Source organism: Magnolia sinica, chromosome 7, assembly GCF_029962835.1.
Source record: "Magnolia sinica isolate HGM2019 chromosome 7, MsV1, whole genome shotgun sequence".
Classification (NCBI taxonomy): Eukaryota; Viridiplantae; Streptophyta; class Magnoliopsida; order Magnoliales; family Magnoliaceae; genus Magnolia; species Magnolia sinica.
The window spans coordinates 7171380-7188077 of record NC_080579.1 but is presented as its reverse complement, the minus strand read 5'-3'; the positions used below and the strand labels follow the sequence as shown (position 1 = coordinate 7188077).

Sequence of the window (16698 nt, the reverse complement as noted above, 5' to 3'; positions counted from 1 at the left end):
TGCTCTAGCAGGTGGGTGGCTCCTATACCTCTGTGGTCGTTGATGCTGCTGGGAGTTACTAGAGGGGGCCTGCCTCTTCCGATTCCGACCCCTCCTCTGATCTCGGTCGCTCTATGAGCCGGCCCACCCAGTCTTATAAATCTGGGCCCTCTGCACTACTGTTTAGAAAGTCGGGAGCTCGTGCCCAATCACACGACCTCGAAGACCGTAATGTAGGTCATTCTCGAAACGGCGGGCCTTCCGCCCCTCATCATCAACCATATACGGCGCAAACCTCGATAGCGCCACAAAACGGGCCGCGTACTGCGCCATGGTCATGTCTCCCTGTACCAAAGTCTCAAACTCCAGTGTTCTCTAACGTCGAATGTGGTCAGGGAAGTACTGCTCCTCGAATTAGTCGATAAAGTCATCCCATGTCCAAATATAATCAGGTCCTTCAACACAGATAACAGAGGTCCACCAATGCTCGGCCTCTCCCTGGAGAAGAAATACAGCCAACCAGACTCGCTGCTCGGTCGTACATGACATGGTATCGAAGATCTTCTCCACATCGGAGCGCCATCTCTCGGCTACAGTTGGATCTGGCTCGCCCTGGAAACGCGGAGGATCAAGCTATCTGAACTCTCAAAGAAGGGCACTCGCGCTTTCCTGCTCAGCCTGGGATGGAGAAACAACTTTGCGCCTGCCCTGCCCCTGAAGTGTAGCAGTCACAACCTACAACATCTGCTGTAACTGCGAGGCACTCACAGGCACAGTCGGATCTGCACTGGCATCAAGTGGAGGAACGTCATTCTCGAGCAGGGGAGCAAGGATCTCTGGCAGTGGAACGGGAGGTGCAGGTGGTAAAGCCGGAGCCTCAGGTGGTGGAGTGAGATGTACTCGGGTCGCTCTCCTGGGCTGCATGTCCTATAGGAAAGAATAATGACGCCAATCAACCTTGAGAATCGCACGTTAGGGAACTCAAACGGAAGGTTACGCACTCAGAACCTAATCATCCTAAACTCATATCAAACATGTGATGTTGTTCTCAGTTATGTCCAAGTTATGCTCTGATACCAACTTCTATCATGCCTCGAACTCAGAAACCGAGCTCATAAAATTTCCAATCACCGAATCTAGCACCGAAAGCCTCCATAGAACCCCATTCTCGGCTTCCGGCACCCATTTACCAGGTTCCGATCCTAGGATCCTACAAGGAGGATTTCTAATATCAATTTAATTCATAATGAGCATAACCATAAGCATAACCCACGAACAATAACCACAAGAACACCATCATAAAATCCACTATGATCAAAAAAATTTAAGTACAATGCATCTAAAGGGAATACAAGATAATACAAAATATCAAAACTCCAAAAGCTCGTCTGCACGCTCCTGCTGCTACTATGCTACGGTTGCGTCCTTGCGTCACCTGCACGCATCAATCATGAATAAGCTTATAGAAAGCTTAGAGGGTGGTGTAAGTGTGTGCGCAATATAAGCGTGCTCAAAATTCAAGGTCAGAGTAATGCGAAATCATGCTGATTAGTACATGAATGCAATCAGTCGTACCAAGGCTATACGGTGCAAGATAAGAATGCTATCGGCCATAACACGGCCATGCGAGATGTAACTCAAGCATGCCAATCCTCATCATATATTAGTATAGTTCTCATTGTGGATAATCACCGGGGTTTAATACAGTCCAAGTGGCACTGCCGCTCTCCTAGCCGTACAGTCCAAGTGAGCGTAAGAAACCTCACTATCCACCTGGCCAATAGTCTGCCAATACCTATCCGACATGTCGATAGCGGACCCATTCACGAGCTAGTCAAACTCAGCCTAGTATTACCCCCTACCCTCGGGTGAGTAAGGCCACACCCCTTTTCAACTGACCACGACACAATGGGAGACGCGGCCTCCTGGTATTCGGCCCTCGTGCGCTCATATATCCACTCGGTCTCGACATTTGAGTCATCCTCTAGTACCATCAGGTTTAGAAATTTTCACTCAAGGACATCTATGGCGCCTCGATGCTTAGTAACAATATTTTCAGTATCCAATCCAGCCACCCATGATGTGTCTATGGAGGCTATGGCCCTGGTGTCACTAAGGCATACAATAATCACAATTACACAAATGCAAGTGCATGAATCATACTATCAGACATGCGACAATCCTACACATACCGAGCGCTCATGAGGAGTGACTCTGCCTATCAGGGAGCCCATAAATGATCTGCCCGAAGGCATATGCTATGATCAGTCACTTCTTATATCAGGCATACATATGATACATATGATCATGAATCATGGATTTATGCTATACATGTTATGTGGTGGTGGGCTCTGTCATAATGAAGATGGGCCTAGACAGCCTACATACTACAAGTATGGGCCTGTCAATGGGCCCTAGGGAAAGTGATAATGCGGACATTTAACCAACATCATCCTTACAATGTGGATCTAACCATCATTGCTCTCAAAGCATAGCCCACTATAAGGGTCAGCACATATACCATGGTAGAATCACACTACAATGAGCCTCATGTACATCCTAATGGGCTTCGACCCATGGGCCTCTAATACATCAAATGGCCTCATAACATGGGCCTTATATATATATCAAGGTGGGCCTCAACAACGGTCCACAAATGCATCAAGGTGGGCCTCCTCAAATAGGCCTTATAAATGTCAAGATGGGCCTCAAGAACGGGCCACAAATACATCAAGGTGGGCCTCAACAACGGGCCACACAAATGGGCCTCAGGTATATCAAATGGGTCACACCCAAATTATAAGTGGTGATAACGATTTCCACCATTAAAATTCCCAAGGCCCGCCATAACCTTTATTTCCCATCCAATCTAATCATAAGGTCCCAAGGGATTTCAATGATAGCCGTTTAATCCCCACAGTACAGTGTGGTCCACATGATAATTAGATTTGTCTTATTTTTGCCTTAAGCCTTAAATTTATCTTTTAAAAAAATGATTGGACAGTTTGGATGCGACACATGCATCATGGTGAGTCCGATAGGGATGGATAGCATAGATCATACACATACCTCATGTTGGGGACCACACTGATGGGAAGTGTGGTGCACACACATAAGTGGGTCCCGCGTGGGGCCTACCATAATATTTATTTTTCACCCAATCCTGTTGATAAGGCCATGCAGACCTGGGCCCACCAAAATATTTATTTCTTTTTTTCTTTTTTCCACCCAACTTGTGGATAAGGTCACACGGACCTGGGCCCACCGTAATGTTTATTTTCATCCAAACTGTTCACAAGGTCACTCAGACCTAGGGCCCACTGTACTGTTTATATGACATCCAAACTGTTCATTAGGTTATGTGGACCAGGGGGACCACGATGACGTTTATTTTCCAGCCAACCTGTTGATAGGGTCACGTGGACCTGGGGTGGGACTAGGGCCCACCGTAATGTTTATTTTGCATGGGGCCCACGGTGATATTTACCTAACATCCAGTCCGTTGATGAGGTCACACGGACATGGATGAAGAGTAAAAAACAAATATCATATTTGATCCAAAACTTTTGCAACCCAAAAGGGTTTCTAACAGCAGACGTTCAATCCAACTGTTGCCTGCGACGTGGGCCACCTGAGATCCAAATACGGCTGATTTTAGGGGTGGCCCATAGCTAGGAGGAGGGCCCACCAAATGCAAGGTATTGATGGTCGACACACATCATGGTGGGGCCCACGGCTGGGACTGTGGGTCCCTGCCAGGTCTTCCGTCCGCCGAGCATAGGCAGCGCCTGCGTGTGCTCTGACAGCAGCAGCATCAGCTGTTGCTGTATGTTTTTTTTTTTTTATCTTTCTGCGGTTTTTAGTAGGTGGGGCCTGCATTAGCAAGATCCACTCCAGTCATTGGTCCCTGTGGCTTGTTACAAACCTATCAAGTCCAATATTGGATGGTTTTTGATGTACAGGAGTGTCAGGGAGTGTATAAATAGTAGGAACACTGTTTCCTATACCATGGCCCGCCTGGAAACCAGATTAAGTTCATTTTTTAGCTCAACGCCTAAAATGATCTGGGGAAGAGGATGGACGGCTTAGATTAAGTACCTACATCAAGGTGGGGCCTACATGTGCGGCCCACCTCAAAAGCAAATATATATATATTGTTAGTACACACCCACGTCAGTATACACACTCCATTTTAGCCACGCCCGTCCAGTGTCCAGGGACACTGGGCGGCATGGATAAACACATGCATTGTGGTGGGTCCCACATGGACGTGACCCACCAACTATATATATATTAGCATAATATAAATATAATATATTGTGTGTGTGTATGTGTGTGTGTGTATATATATATATATATATATATATATATATATTGCAGGTGGGACTTCCCACCGGACGGTGGGTTTTGCCTAAAATGTGGTGGGCCACACCATTGATGAATGGAGTGGATTTAACATGATTTAGTGGGCCCACTTCATTCTAGGGAAAGGAAAGAGAGAGAGAGAGAGAGAGAGAGAGAGAGAGAGAGAGAGAGAGAGAGATATACGGTGATAGAGAGGAGGGACCCCGCTACTATGGGCCCTCCATTGATACATCACATACGTCGAAATGGGTCCCACCAATAAGTGGGCCCTTAGATCATGAAATCAACGGTAGAAACTCAAAGATCACCCACCTCTAGGCCTCCTCCTTGCTCCCCTAGCCTTCTATGCTCCTTGCCTTCACTTTTGATGGTGTGGATGAGAGATGAGAGGGTGGGCCACACTTGTGGTTATGGATGGGAGCTTGGATGTATAGAATTATTGCTTGGGAGAGTGTTTGAGTAAATGAGAGAGAGAGAATATTAAGAGTGATGGATGGAGTGGTGGGTGTAAGGAAAAGTGATGGGAAAGTAAGATTGTGTTTGAAATTTGTGAAAAGAGGTATGGTTGTGGTTAAAAATGGAAAAAAGAAGAATGGTGAGGGGAGAGAGAGAGAGTAGACTTTTGAAAAGTTAGGGATGAATTGTTGTATTTTGAGTAAGGCTTGTACTTGACATTAATTGATGAGACATCATAAAGATTCCCTCGATATTCACAACGCGCGACATTTTCTTCGAATTAAATTTAGGCCCATGTTAAGGGTCAAATATTACATATCAGACCCAGTTATTGACTGAATTTACGAACATGATACTGTTTAATGGCCTGTTTTAATCATGTTTATGTTGCAAGGTGTAATTGCGAGCTTGGACTGGATCAAGATGCTAAAAGTATGGATTTAATACTCAGAATGCACCAAGGCAAATAATGGATCTTAGGAAACAAAGGTTGAAGATTTCAAGGTCCCAAGATTCAAGAAAACCAAGTGGAGAAGGAACGAAGTCGAAAGAACAAGTGCATAATTCATATTGACTGTGTCATCAATCACCATTCGATGACATCGAGGACCATAAATGAACCGTACACGTAAAATTGCAGCTCCTGGATTACTGTGAAAGTGGCCTAACGGACAGATCAGCCCACAAATTACTGATCTGGGGCCCACCTGATCTCTGGATACACCTCATCTTCGGTCTCAATGCCTTGAATCATGTGAAGAACCAGATAGGCGGAGTAGATTTCTCACAAACATCTCTGTGGGACCCATACAGTAGTGCACGTACACGTTACGCAGGTGCACCGGGCGCACACCAAGAATCCAAACCTCGGTCAGCAAGCGCTGACCGAGAACTCCCTCTCCAATTCGAATTCCTCCCTGCGGAAGAAAAAAAAGCTGGCGTTTGTGGGCCACCACCGTGATGCAATGGACTGATCCGGACCGTCCATCAGAAGCCCTTGACCCCTATCATCCTCGCCTAGATGGCAGAATTTCAAGAAACATTGGAGGCTGGCTGTTGATCGTCCAAACGGCAGACGGACGGTGGAATGAAATCGTTCATGGCCATGAATAAGTTGATCCAAAAATGGTCATGTCCGACCGATTTTTAGTGAATAAGCTAATGGACGAGTTGGATTTCTCAAATAACTATGATCAGGGGCCCCACCATCCGAACAGCGCAGGTACGTTACGCGTCCTGTTTACTCAGTCCGGAGGAATCCGGAAATTCCGGACAGCTGTGGCCCATCATCCTTGATCGGACCCGCGATCTGAACCGTCCATAAGCTCTAAAAGGCGGGACTATCCCCATCCATGAAGGCTAAACAGACGGTGCGGACGACCAGCTGTCCCAAAATCCATCCAAACGCAGGTCGTTTGCGTTTTGTTCCGTAACCAAGGCATGCGGAAACCGGATCCGCTTTCGCTGTTGCTGCGAAAGAGGAGTGCGTGACTCCTTGTTCTCTTCTAACCGACTTACGCACCGACTCAAACATCCGCCCACCGCCATCTCTATTGTTTATAAAAGGAGAAGAGAGGCTGTGCGGCTGGTTGGCTTGGAAGGAAGGAAAAAAACGTGAAGCAGGGAGCTCGGTTTTGGGTTTTGTGCTCGGTGGGAGGAACGGAAGAGGAAGCTTGGACGTGGCTTGGATGCTGCTGCACGTCAGGAAGAGAAAAAGAGAAGACTTGAGTGCTGGAAGCTGGGAACGTGAGAGGAAGAGAAGAGAAGTTTGAAGAGAAGTTTTTTTCTTCTTTTTTCTTTCTTTAAATTCCTTGTTGTTTTCTTTCTTTAAAATTCTTTGCTTCCTTTTCTTTTGTTTAGTTATTTATTTTAGTCCATTCATGTGTGGCTAAACCCCTTAGCTAGGGCTAAGGGGTGAAGCTTGTGGTGTGATGGGAGATTCTACTTTGTGCCTTTAAATTTCATAAATTGAATTTGATTTAGTGATTGTTATAAGGAATATTTTTCTTAGTCTTTAATGGTCTGTTGCGACTGAAATTACAATGGGTTTGCAATGGCTCTGGATATTTCTTTCCCCTTTTTATGTTTATGAAGTCAGGAAGCCCTGTTGTTCATCATTGCTCCATGGGCATGGTAGGATGACAGTACCCTTCCTGATCCTCATACATTGTTGATTGGTTGGTAATTAGTTTAATCCTGTTGTTTGCTTTGTCTCCTGGGCATGGTTAAATGATGGAATCCATTGTAATTCATATACCATTCACCTCTTGAAAACTATATCAAAGGAAGTCTAGTTAAATTCCATGATTTCTGAAGCAGGCATAATTTCTCCCTGATCTCTACAAGTGGATCCTCTGAATCCCTAGTTTCCTTCCTCTGAATTCCTTAAAGTTTTAGATAATTATTCCACAATTATTCCTTAAACTCTATTTGGTTTAGATCACATCTTAGTCTAGTTCTAGTTCTACTTGGTTTCAGATAACGTACAGGTATCAGTCTCTGTGGATTCGACCTCGGTCTTACCGAGTTTATTACTACATCACAACCCTATACTTGGGGAGTAAACACCTCACACTGGCATTCAGATAAAAAGACAACTTCAAAATATATGTAATCATGTCTGCTTTACTTCCCAAATTGAACCGATTAATGTAAATGAGGCACTCGCTGATGATCGTGTGCAAACGCCGGATACGGGTCGAGGATTGCCGGAATTCGACCGGGAGAACCGCGGAAGCATACAAAACGGTAAGGACTAGGATTCGGGTCTTACAAGAAACGATGCAAGAGGATTCACTTCAGAAACTCATGGATGCACGAGAGCAATTCAATCAATATGTCACACAATCATGTGAATTGCTCAAATCCTTAATTCAAAGAATTCAGTCACACCTTATGGAGGAGGAAGAGGCTAGGTTATCCCAACGTCAATCCAATCCAAAAACACAATGAGAAGAAACACTACCAAAAAAACAGGACAACGCCGACAGCCAAAAACCGTCGGCAATGACCTTCCCCGATGGCTTCTAACGGTCATAAGGTTTGTCAGTAAAGGATGCGTCGGCGTTGCTCGCCGACGGCTAAAAAACATCGGCGTTGTCGGTGGCTAAAAACCGTCGGCGTTCTCGGCAGCTAAAAACCGTCGGCCTAATCGGCGGCTAAAAACCATCAGCAATTCTCATTAATTAAAAAGAAAAAAATAAGAATTTGGATGATTTATTTGATTTTGATTTCTTCCTTTTCGTGTAGACTTTTCCTTCTCAAATAAGATGGTTCATTGGGGCTTTGGAGAAATTGGTAAATCTAGTTATGGATGTGTATTAATCAACACATCCAAAACTAGATATACTCATTTCTCTAAAGCTCTAAACGAACCAACCTATTTGAGAATGTAAGTCTACACAATAGAAAAGGAAGAAATCAAAATCAAATATATCATCCAAATTCCGAATATTTGGATTGGATATATACTTTAAAAAACAAGAGACCACATATCATTTTAAGTTTCTTTGTTTATTTTGCTACTTGACCTGTGGGGGTTTTCTTGAAGTCCTTGGCTTTAAATCTAGAAATGCAGTCCACATTCAACTATTCAGATCTGGGTTGCATTTGCACGTGATTATGTTGAAGACAAACAATCACATGATTAAGCACATTGGAACAGAGATAATGCAAAAAGATAAGACAAATATAGTAATGAAATTGATGAAATGAAAAGGAAAAAGATCCCCTAGCAAGATGAAATGCGAAAACAACCCAACCTGCAGAAATTTATAAGGATACAGAGATTTGCTCACAAGTTTATTGTCTAAAAGAGCACTAAAACTGTAAAAAGAAAAACAAGAACCAGCCAATAATCTTCAATGCATTATGAAATCCAGCTCATAGATAAGAGCACTAAAACTGTAAAAGAGCAGTAAAACAAGAACCAACCAATAATCTTCAATGATGACAGTTGAAGAGGATTGAAAATTCAGGATTTTCTGCACTCCTCTTGAATTTTAAAAGAGGCCCTTTTGAGGATTTGAAATCCAGGATTTAAAAGAGTCCTCATGATTTGGATGGTTCAGGTTGCATGTAAGAATCTCCATATATACATTTATGCCATGTGGAGGTGGATGGGTCATGTCATGGAGGATGATGACAATTTCTGTATTTTGATTGCAGCAAACGATTTCTGTATGAACAACTACCCCTTATTTTCAAAAATGACCTACTAGTGTAAATAAATAAAACAGTCCAAAAATTCACCCAAATAGGTAGAGATGTCATTGAAGCGTATAGGAAAATCGAGAAAGAATTTACCTAGATGACAACAATGTTATGCCTCTTACTATCATCTTTTCACCCAAATAGATGCGGTGACAAACATAGCCCGACGAGGGGCCCACTTCAAGCAAGCCACCACACCAACAGAGGTGTTCCAAGATGCCACCTGTGAAAGAAATCAAATAGCAACACCACCACCACAACCATTGATATCAGCATGAGCACCAAGGTAGTTTAAAACAAGTTAGGTACTTGTAACAGCATCAACATAGTTTAAAAGAAATCAGACCATACCAATCAATATTGTGGTGACCCAGATTTTTGTTAAAAAAAAAAAAAAGAAGAAAAAGAAAAAGAAAAGAGAGAGAGAGAGACAGAGAGAGAGAGAGAGAGAGAGAGAGAGAGAGGTATGATAATCCAGACAGTCCATATTGCTGACCCAAATGTGGATGGAGCATGACCCAAAAATCACACTCAGCAAACTATGGAAGCCAACTTATCTGTTTTTCCCATCAAATTAGCAGAACTTACCATCTTTCTTTTAACCATCCATTTCGTAACCATGATCAGATGGTTAGGATTGCTTGATTGGTTGGATTTCAAGCTATGATTGAACCATAACTCATCCAACAATTTGGACGGCCTGGATTGCTATACATGCATCATGCATGCCACATCTAAGGAGGATGACACCGCCATTTTAAAGGTAGTGGTTAACTGCCACCAGAGTCTTGTATTTGAAGAATACCTCATTGCATCTGCTGATGCTCCATGCATGCAAGGTTCCATCTCCAGAGCCTGCAACAGATGCAGACACTAGACTTAGTACTCGTACTTTCAACAAAAGGACTTCCAACATTGAAATAAGTTTTCACAGTAAAACTGTTACTCTCTACAGCTAAGATGACTGAGCTGCTGATAGAAAAGCAAAACAAAGATAAACTACAGTAAATAAGCCGAGCGGTTTGTTGGAATTACTGGGGGTAACTTTAGAAAGCTAAGGGGTAGTTCTTTAATTTCCAGATTTAGAGGAAAAACAGTGGCACTGGACAAAAATACATTTGATGTACGACAATAGAGCCAGATTCCTTGCCAGTTAAGTACCATTTTGAAAATGGTGGTGACTCATCCTTCTTATGTGTTGCACTGATGTACAGCTGTCCAGGCCATCCAAATTGTGGGTCTTATTGTGCATGGAGCATATCTCTAAAATGACACTAATAAATCAATCAAAACCATTTCAAATCAATGGCTATCAAATGGATTATTAAAGTAGAATAGTGAGTGGCCCAAATTTGAAGGGAAAAATCAGATGATTAATATTATTTTCTCAGTGAAAAATTTCAGGGATGATAGGAAAAATAAATAAAAAAAATCCATGAATCATCCCTGCTATCAAAAGACCCAACTCCTAAATCTCTTTACAAGCCAGCTATGATTAGTATAACATAAGCAAAAGAACCACCTGCAACTATTGAAAAGAACAAATTTTGTTGAGGATACATGCTATCTAAACTAGTATATGAACTTACATTGGTTCCTCTCATTGCTGGAACACGCATTTATGTAATCATTACCCTAGTTCCCAGCATCAAGATGTAGTTTTGAAATGCCTATAAGATGACCTTCAATTTACTTCATAAGCGTAAAATGCAATCTACATTCATAAACAATATAAGGCAATGGTTTTTTGAAAGAAAATCAAACTAGTCAACAAAAGAAGATCTATGAATCAAAATCAAACACTGCAGTTCAGGATTTTCATATCAACTTTGTCTTAATTATCATCTCCTCCTCGGGATTTTCCACTTGCATACTTCTATTTTTTATTTGAGAGACATAATATCAACAGTTTGGATAATGAACAACATGCCCCATTTGTAAAAAACTAAAAACCCAATTAAAGTGCCACTGATATATTTTCATTTTTAGTGACCAAATTTCCAACCAATGAACTTCCAACCAATATTCAGATTTGTTCTTATTGATCAGCTCATTCATCAGGTACACAAAGGCGTTGAACGTGGACCACCCATGAGTAAACCAGCCCAGTTCATGGGCCAGAGCATCTACATTGTTCTGGCCAATGGATAGGTTGGATTTCTCATACATGTGCCACATTTGCACGGCTTATACATGCGCGTGGCATTCACAAACCAGCACATATTTTACATGCATATTGCCTTAGTTTATAATAAAGATAGTTTAATTAGCTTAAAGCACATGTTAGCTTAGGTGCATTTGGTAGAACCAAATGTCATTCATGAAATTTAATGATTAATCAGTCTTATTTACTACAAAATATCACCAAGTTTCATGATATTTAGTGCAACCAAACACACCCTTATATGAATTATCATATCATGCTTACATATGAATTTATTTATTTTTTAACATGAAATTTTATTAATCTGAAATGTCCAGAAAGGCATACACGAATTTCGGGAAGGCCGGAAACAAGGCCCGCCTATCATATGGGAACAAGAAAGAAACGAAGCCTGGCTAGAAGAGACTAGACAAGGCGCAAAGACCCGAGCCCGACTTTGTCGAGAAACAGGAGCTCCTTGATATTAGCGGGAAGCATGTTCGAAGCACGAAATGAAGTGTTGGACTGGGCTACGCTCCCCAAACGCACGAGACCATCAGCGACCGGGTTGGCTTCTCTTGGAGTGTGGACAATCCGAAGCTGGAGGGAGCAGGAAAGGCGGGCCACGGACGCTTTCCAGTACCAAAGCGGCCAGGATAAGCTGGAATCCTCCGTCAGTGCTTGCACCACCACCCTGGAATCGCTAGCCAGCAAGATTTTGGAGTATCCCAAATGGTGGGCCAGTGTGAGAGCGTCGACGACCGCCTTCGCCTCGGCCCTTGTATTAGTGCCAAAGCGGTAACCATGGGCAAAACTAAAGAGGAAACGACAAGTGTCATCACGCCCAACCCCACCACCACCCAAAGGACCCGGGTTCCCTCTAGATGACTCATCGACATTTAGCTTGATCCATCCCAAAGGAGGTCTACACTATTTTACAATGGATACAGCGGGCTTGACTAGCTATGGAGACAGAATGCACTAGCTTCTGTATAATGCGGACACTGAATTCAGCAGATGTGAAGGGGCTGTAAGAGTGGGGCTGACGAGCTCCGCCCAGGCAAGGATTTTCTGAAAAATGTGAGACTCGGAGAGGCAAGCGTTGTCAAAACGAGTGGCGTTCCTAGCCAACCACACATCCTAGAAAAAGAAGACAGGGATGTGGTCGATGAGCTATGACGAGGACGCTCGGGACGCTTTCCACCAATCGTCCGCCTGACCCGCCGCCGAGGCGAGCACTGGCTGGGAGATCACGCAATCCCCACACAAGTGGTCCCAAACTTTGTTGGCCAGTGAACCCGTAGCAAATAGATGGTCAAGTGACTCACAAGCAGGGGAGGCGGGCGAGGGGCAGCATGAGCACCTGCAAGCAATGGAAACTCCTTTGTGCTGAATGTTGTTGTCGACCAGAACCACGTTGTGAAGGACTTTCCAGGTAAAGAGGGAAAGTTTTAGGGGGATCTTGGGGTGCCAGACCCACATGGACCACCTGGTAGGAGGGGCTGTTGGCCTGATACATTTCCACGCCAAAGCTGCAGATAGTTCCTCGTTTGCCGCTGGAACCCGGACGCATTTATCATCCAGGTTGGACATGCAAATTCCTTCCTGTGAGACATGTTCCATGACATTCGGAGGAAGGATCGAAGAGACCCTGGCCACATCAAGCCATCCCGTTGGGCCAAGCCAATCTCGGACCAAAGCAGGGACTTGCATCTGCAGATCACGAAGCGGGCCAAGCCCTGACCAGTCCTCCTTCCAAAAATCAACATTACCACGTCCAATAATCCATCTCGTCTTCTCGATGAGAAGGGGCAAAACAGCTCTGATTTTTTTCCACATAGAGGAGGGCGTGGGGGTAGGGGACATGGAAGGAGCATCGACGAAATCAGCCACATACTTGGCCCTAACGAACATACAACAGCTGCTGGATGAGCTGCAAAAACGAGTGGTCCATGCCATTTTCAGATGTTATATGTGCATCACAGTTTTCAAGGGCCTGACACCAAGCCCTCCCTCCACTTTTGGCATCAAAATTTACCTCCATTGTCTCCAGTGACATTTCTTCTTTGGACCATCCCAGCCCCCAAAAAAATCAGTAAATATTTTTTCAAGATCAGCTAGAATGTTGGACGGGACCACCATGGCCGCGAGTGTGGATTGGGATGTTGTTGAGAACATGGATGATGAGAGTGAGCCTTCCTGCCTGCGACAAAATTTTGTTATGCCAAGCGGAGATTTTAGACTGGATCTTAGCAACGACGGGCTGGAAGTAACTTCGCTTGGCCCTCCCATGGAATATGGATACAGCCAAGTAGGAGAAGGGCAGCTCTGCGCTAGGGAAGCCAAGGATGGAGGCTAGCGCTGTGCACCTTGACTCCAGCGTGTTCTTAAGGGGGATGAAAAAACTCTTAGCCAGATTTATTTTCTAGCCCGAACACCTTTCGTAATCAGAAAGAAAGCACTTGATTTTAACGAGGGATCTTTTGGAACCATTGGCAAAGAGGATGGTGTCATCCGCAAAGAGAAGATGGGAGATAACCGGGCAGTTTAGGTGGGTCCTGTACTGCTGGCAAGCATCCGTAGCCAAGCGATGAAAGCCCCTGCTCAGGCCCTCCGCTGCAAGGATGAAGAGACTTGGGGAGATCGGATTGCCTTGCCTTAGACCCCTAGTAGAACGGAAAAGGCCAGAAGCTTCACCATTGACAAGGACCGAAAGCCAACAGTCCAACCAACATCTATCCACTAGGTGAATCCAGTCCGAATGGAACCCGAATTGCCTGAGGACAACTTTGAGGTAGTGCCAGCTGAGCCTGTTATAGGCCTTCACCATATCTAGCTTCATCAGTAAATTTTCTCCCCTGACCTTCCTGTTGATGTCCCTGAACGCTTCTTGGACTAACATGCAGCTCTCAGCCATAGAGCGACCTTGAACAAAAGCTCCCTGTTCTATGGAGAAAATCCTGGGAAGAATATCGGCTAGCCTTACAACAATAATTCGAGAAAAGATTTTATACAAGAAATTACATAGATTAATTGGGCGAAAATCTGAAAATGAGACCGGGGCACTTATCTTGGGGATGAGACATATCAGCGAGGCTATGAGGGTTCTTGGAAGGTCAACCCCGAAGAAGAAATATTTGGTGGCTACGAGAAGGTCTTGGCTAATCGTGGTCCAGCAAGCCTGGAAAAAAGCTCTAGAGAACCCATCCGGACCAGCTGCTCCATCAGGCGGTATGGCTTGCACTGCCGAGCAGACTTCGGCAAGGGATGGTTCGGCTAGCAGGGAGGCATTCTCCTGGGCTGACTCCATTGTCGGGATGAAGTTCAGAAAATCCCCAAGGGCCTAGTTGCCGTCAGCCTATAACAGGGTCTGAAAATGGCAGACTACAGCCCGGCGAATATCAGCACTATTGGACAGCGATGAGCCATCAGGCAGCCCGATCTCCTGAATTAAGTGTTTTCAGCATTTACCTGTCGCTATGGTGCGGAAAAACTTGGTATTGTGGTCCCCTTCTTGCAGCCAATGCACCCTCGACTTTTGCTTCCAGAAGATTTCTTCGTAGAGTTCCAAGCGGGCGAGATCCTCTCTAAGATTCTGAACTGCTCGAAGGTTTCGTTGATTCGGGGAAGCCAGAGCTGCAGCTTCAGCATTGTGGAGCTCGTCGGAGCTTTTACTTACATATGAATTGTTATACAATAACCAACTGCATAACAGATGTATAAAAAGAGATTGCCTAACTGACAAGATGGGCATAAAGTTATCCACGGTCCACCCTCCACCTCCACTGCATCACATCACAAACACAATTGAAATGGTGGGGGTTTTTGCTCTTTAGGTACAAGATCAAGATCCCTAATGAGATGTAATGGAGATCAAGGGTCACACTTTCAACATGATTCGACATTGAAGAATCATTCACAACCTTCATAGTGATTCCTAGAATTTTTTTTGGGAGATCTTCCACTTAATCATAAGGGAAAGTAAAGCCTAAAGGATAAGCATCTCATCCCCATTGCTAAAAAATTGTTATCCCAATATGGGCCTAACCATCGTGTGTGTTAACTCTAAGTAGCATCCTTTTTAATTGACAACCCTAGGAAATATTCTTTCAATATTTGGGTAGAATGGTTTTCAAAGCAACCCTAGGAAATATCCTTTTTAACCATCGTGTGTGTTAACTCCTCTCCTGTTGGTCTTTTTTTTTTTTTTTTTTCAAAAGAAGGCCCAATGGTGGCCCAATGTCTATTCAACCACAAAATGAGAATTTACAATTCGGGGAGGCCCACAGAAAAAGGACTGGGCCTGCCTATCATGAAGGGCTGAACTAAAATAAATAAGCGAACTGACAGACTGAAATGGACTGGAGAGGCTACGAGATTCGAATCGCCCCCAATCCAACTCTATCGAGAACCAACACTCCGCGAGTTTTGCGAGGGAGATCCGAAGACAAATGGAACGTTTTGTGGAGCTAATTTAAGCTACCCTAGTGGGCCAAGCTATCTGTCGCTGCATTGGACTGCCTGGGGATTTGTTTAACGAAAATTGATAACGTTCCCCGATAGAACTCGAACTGGTTCTTCCAGTAGAAAACGGACCAAGGGACAACCCCTCTTTTAAAGAAAAGATCGACGACAGCTACGGAGTCTCTCTCCACTTCCACGTTAGCATAGCCAAAATCCTTGCAATGCTTCAAACCATCGATTACTGCCTTAACTTCTTCCATGAAATTCGACCCCACCCTGTATCCTGAAGCGAAAGTAAAAAAGGAAGTCCCCCTTCTCATTTCTACAGACTCCCCCACTACCAGACAGACCCGGGTTCCCTCTGGAAGAACCATCAACATTCATCTTAACCCACCCCCTAGGGGGGCAAGTCCATTTCACCACTGATATGGAGGGGCGAGGAGGAACCAACCTTGGAATGACGTGATCCACCAGCACGTCACAGTCACTCTGGGATTTACAAGCCAAGAGGGGAAAAGAGTTTAACAGTCGAGAAAGCCAAAACTGAACCTGGTTTATGGAGTACTGGGTCCTGATCAGGCGGTTGTCGAAACGCTCCTCGTTCCTTGTGTTCCAGATCTCCCAAAGGATGATGGGAGTGATCCCTCTGAGCAAACCCAGAGGGCATGATTCCTTAGCAATTGCCCACCATTGAAAGACTCGACCTTCCACAGATTGGTTGGGGAGAAAATCAACAGAGAGAACGGCCGAGAAGTAAGTCCACAGCGCTGTGGCGATATTGCTGTCAACAAAGAGATGATCGAGGGACTCCTCCTTACGGCTGTCGCCCGTGCAGCAAACACAGGAGGAAGCCATATGAATGCCCTTCTTCTACACTCTAATTTCGACCAGGACTGCCTTGCAGAAGATTTTCCAAGAGAATATGCCAATTTTAGGGGGGAGATAAGGATGTCACGTCCATCTAGCCCAAGCTCACTGTGGATGATGAGATCTGATGATGTCCCAGGCTAACTTAGTGGAAAAATGGCCCGATCTTTCCTTAGTCCAGATGATGCAATCTTCCCCTTGACTAAGGGACA

General features: G+C 44.4%; 1 protein-coding gene across 1 annotated transcript; it reads right to left on the bottom strand.

The window, feature by feature from the left end:
- Positions 1–14615: 14615 nt before the first annotated feature.
- On the bottom strand, positions 14616–16474 carry LOC131251988 (uncharacterized). The gene is made up of 3 exons (XM_058252953.1): positions 15961–16474; positions 15707–15902; positions 14616–14859 (listed from the first exon to the last, which is right to left on the bottom strand). The coding sequence occupies exons 1-3, from the start codon at positions 16472–16474 to the stop codon at positions 14616–14618; spliced, it is 954 nt and encodes a 317-aa protein (XP_058108936.1).
- Between the last annotated feature and the right edge of the window lie 224 nt (positions 16475–16698).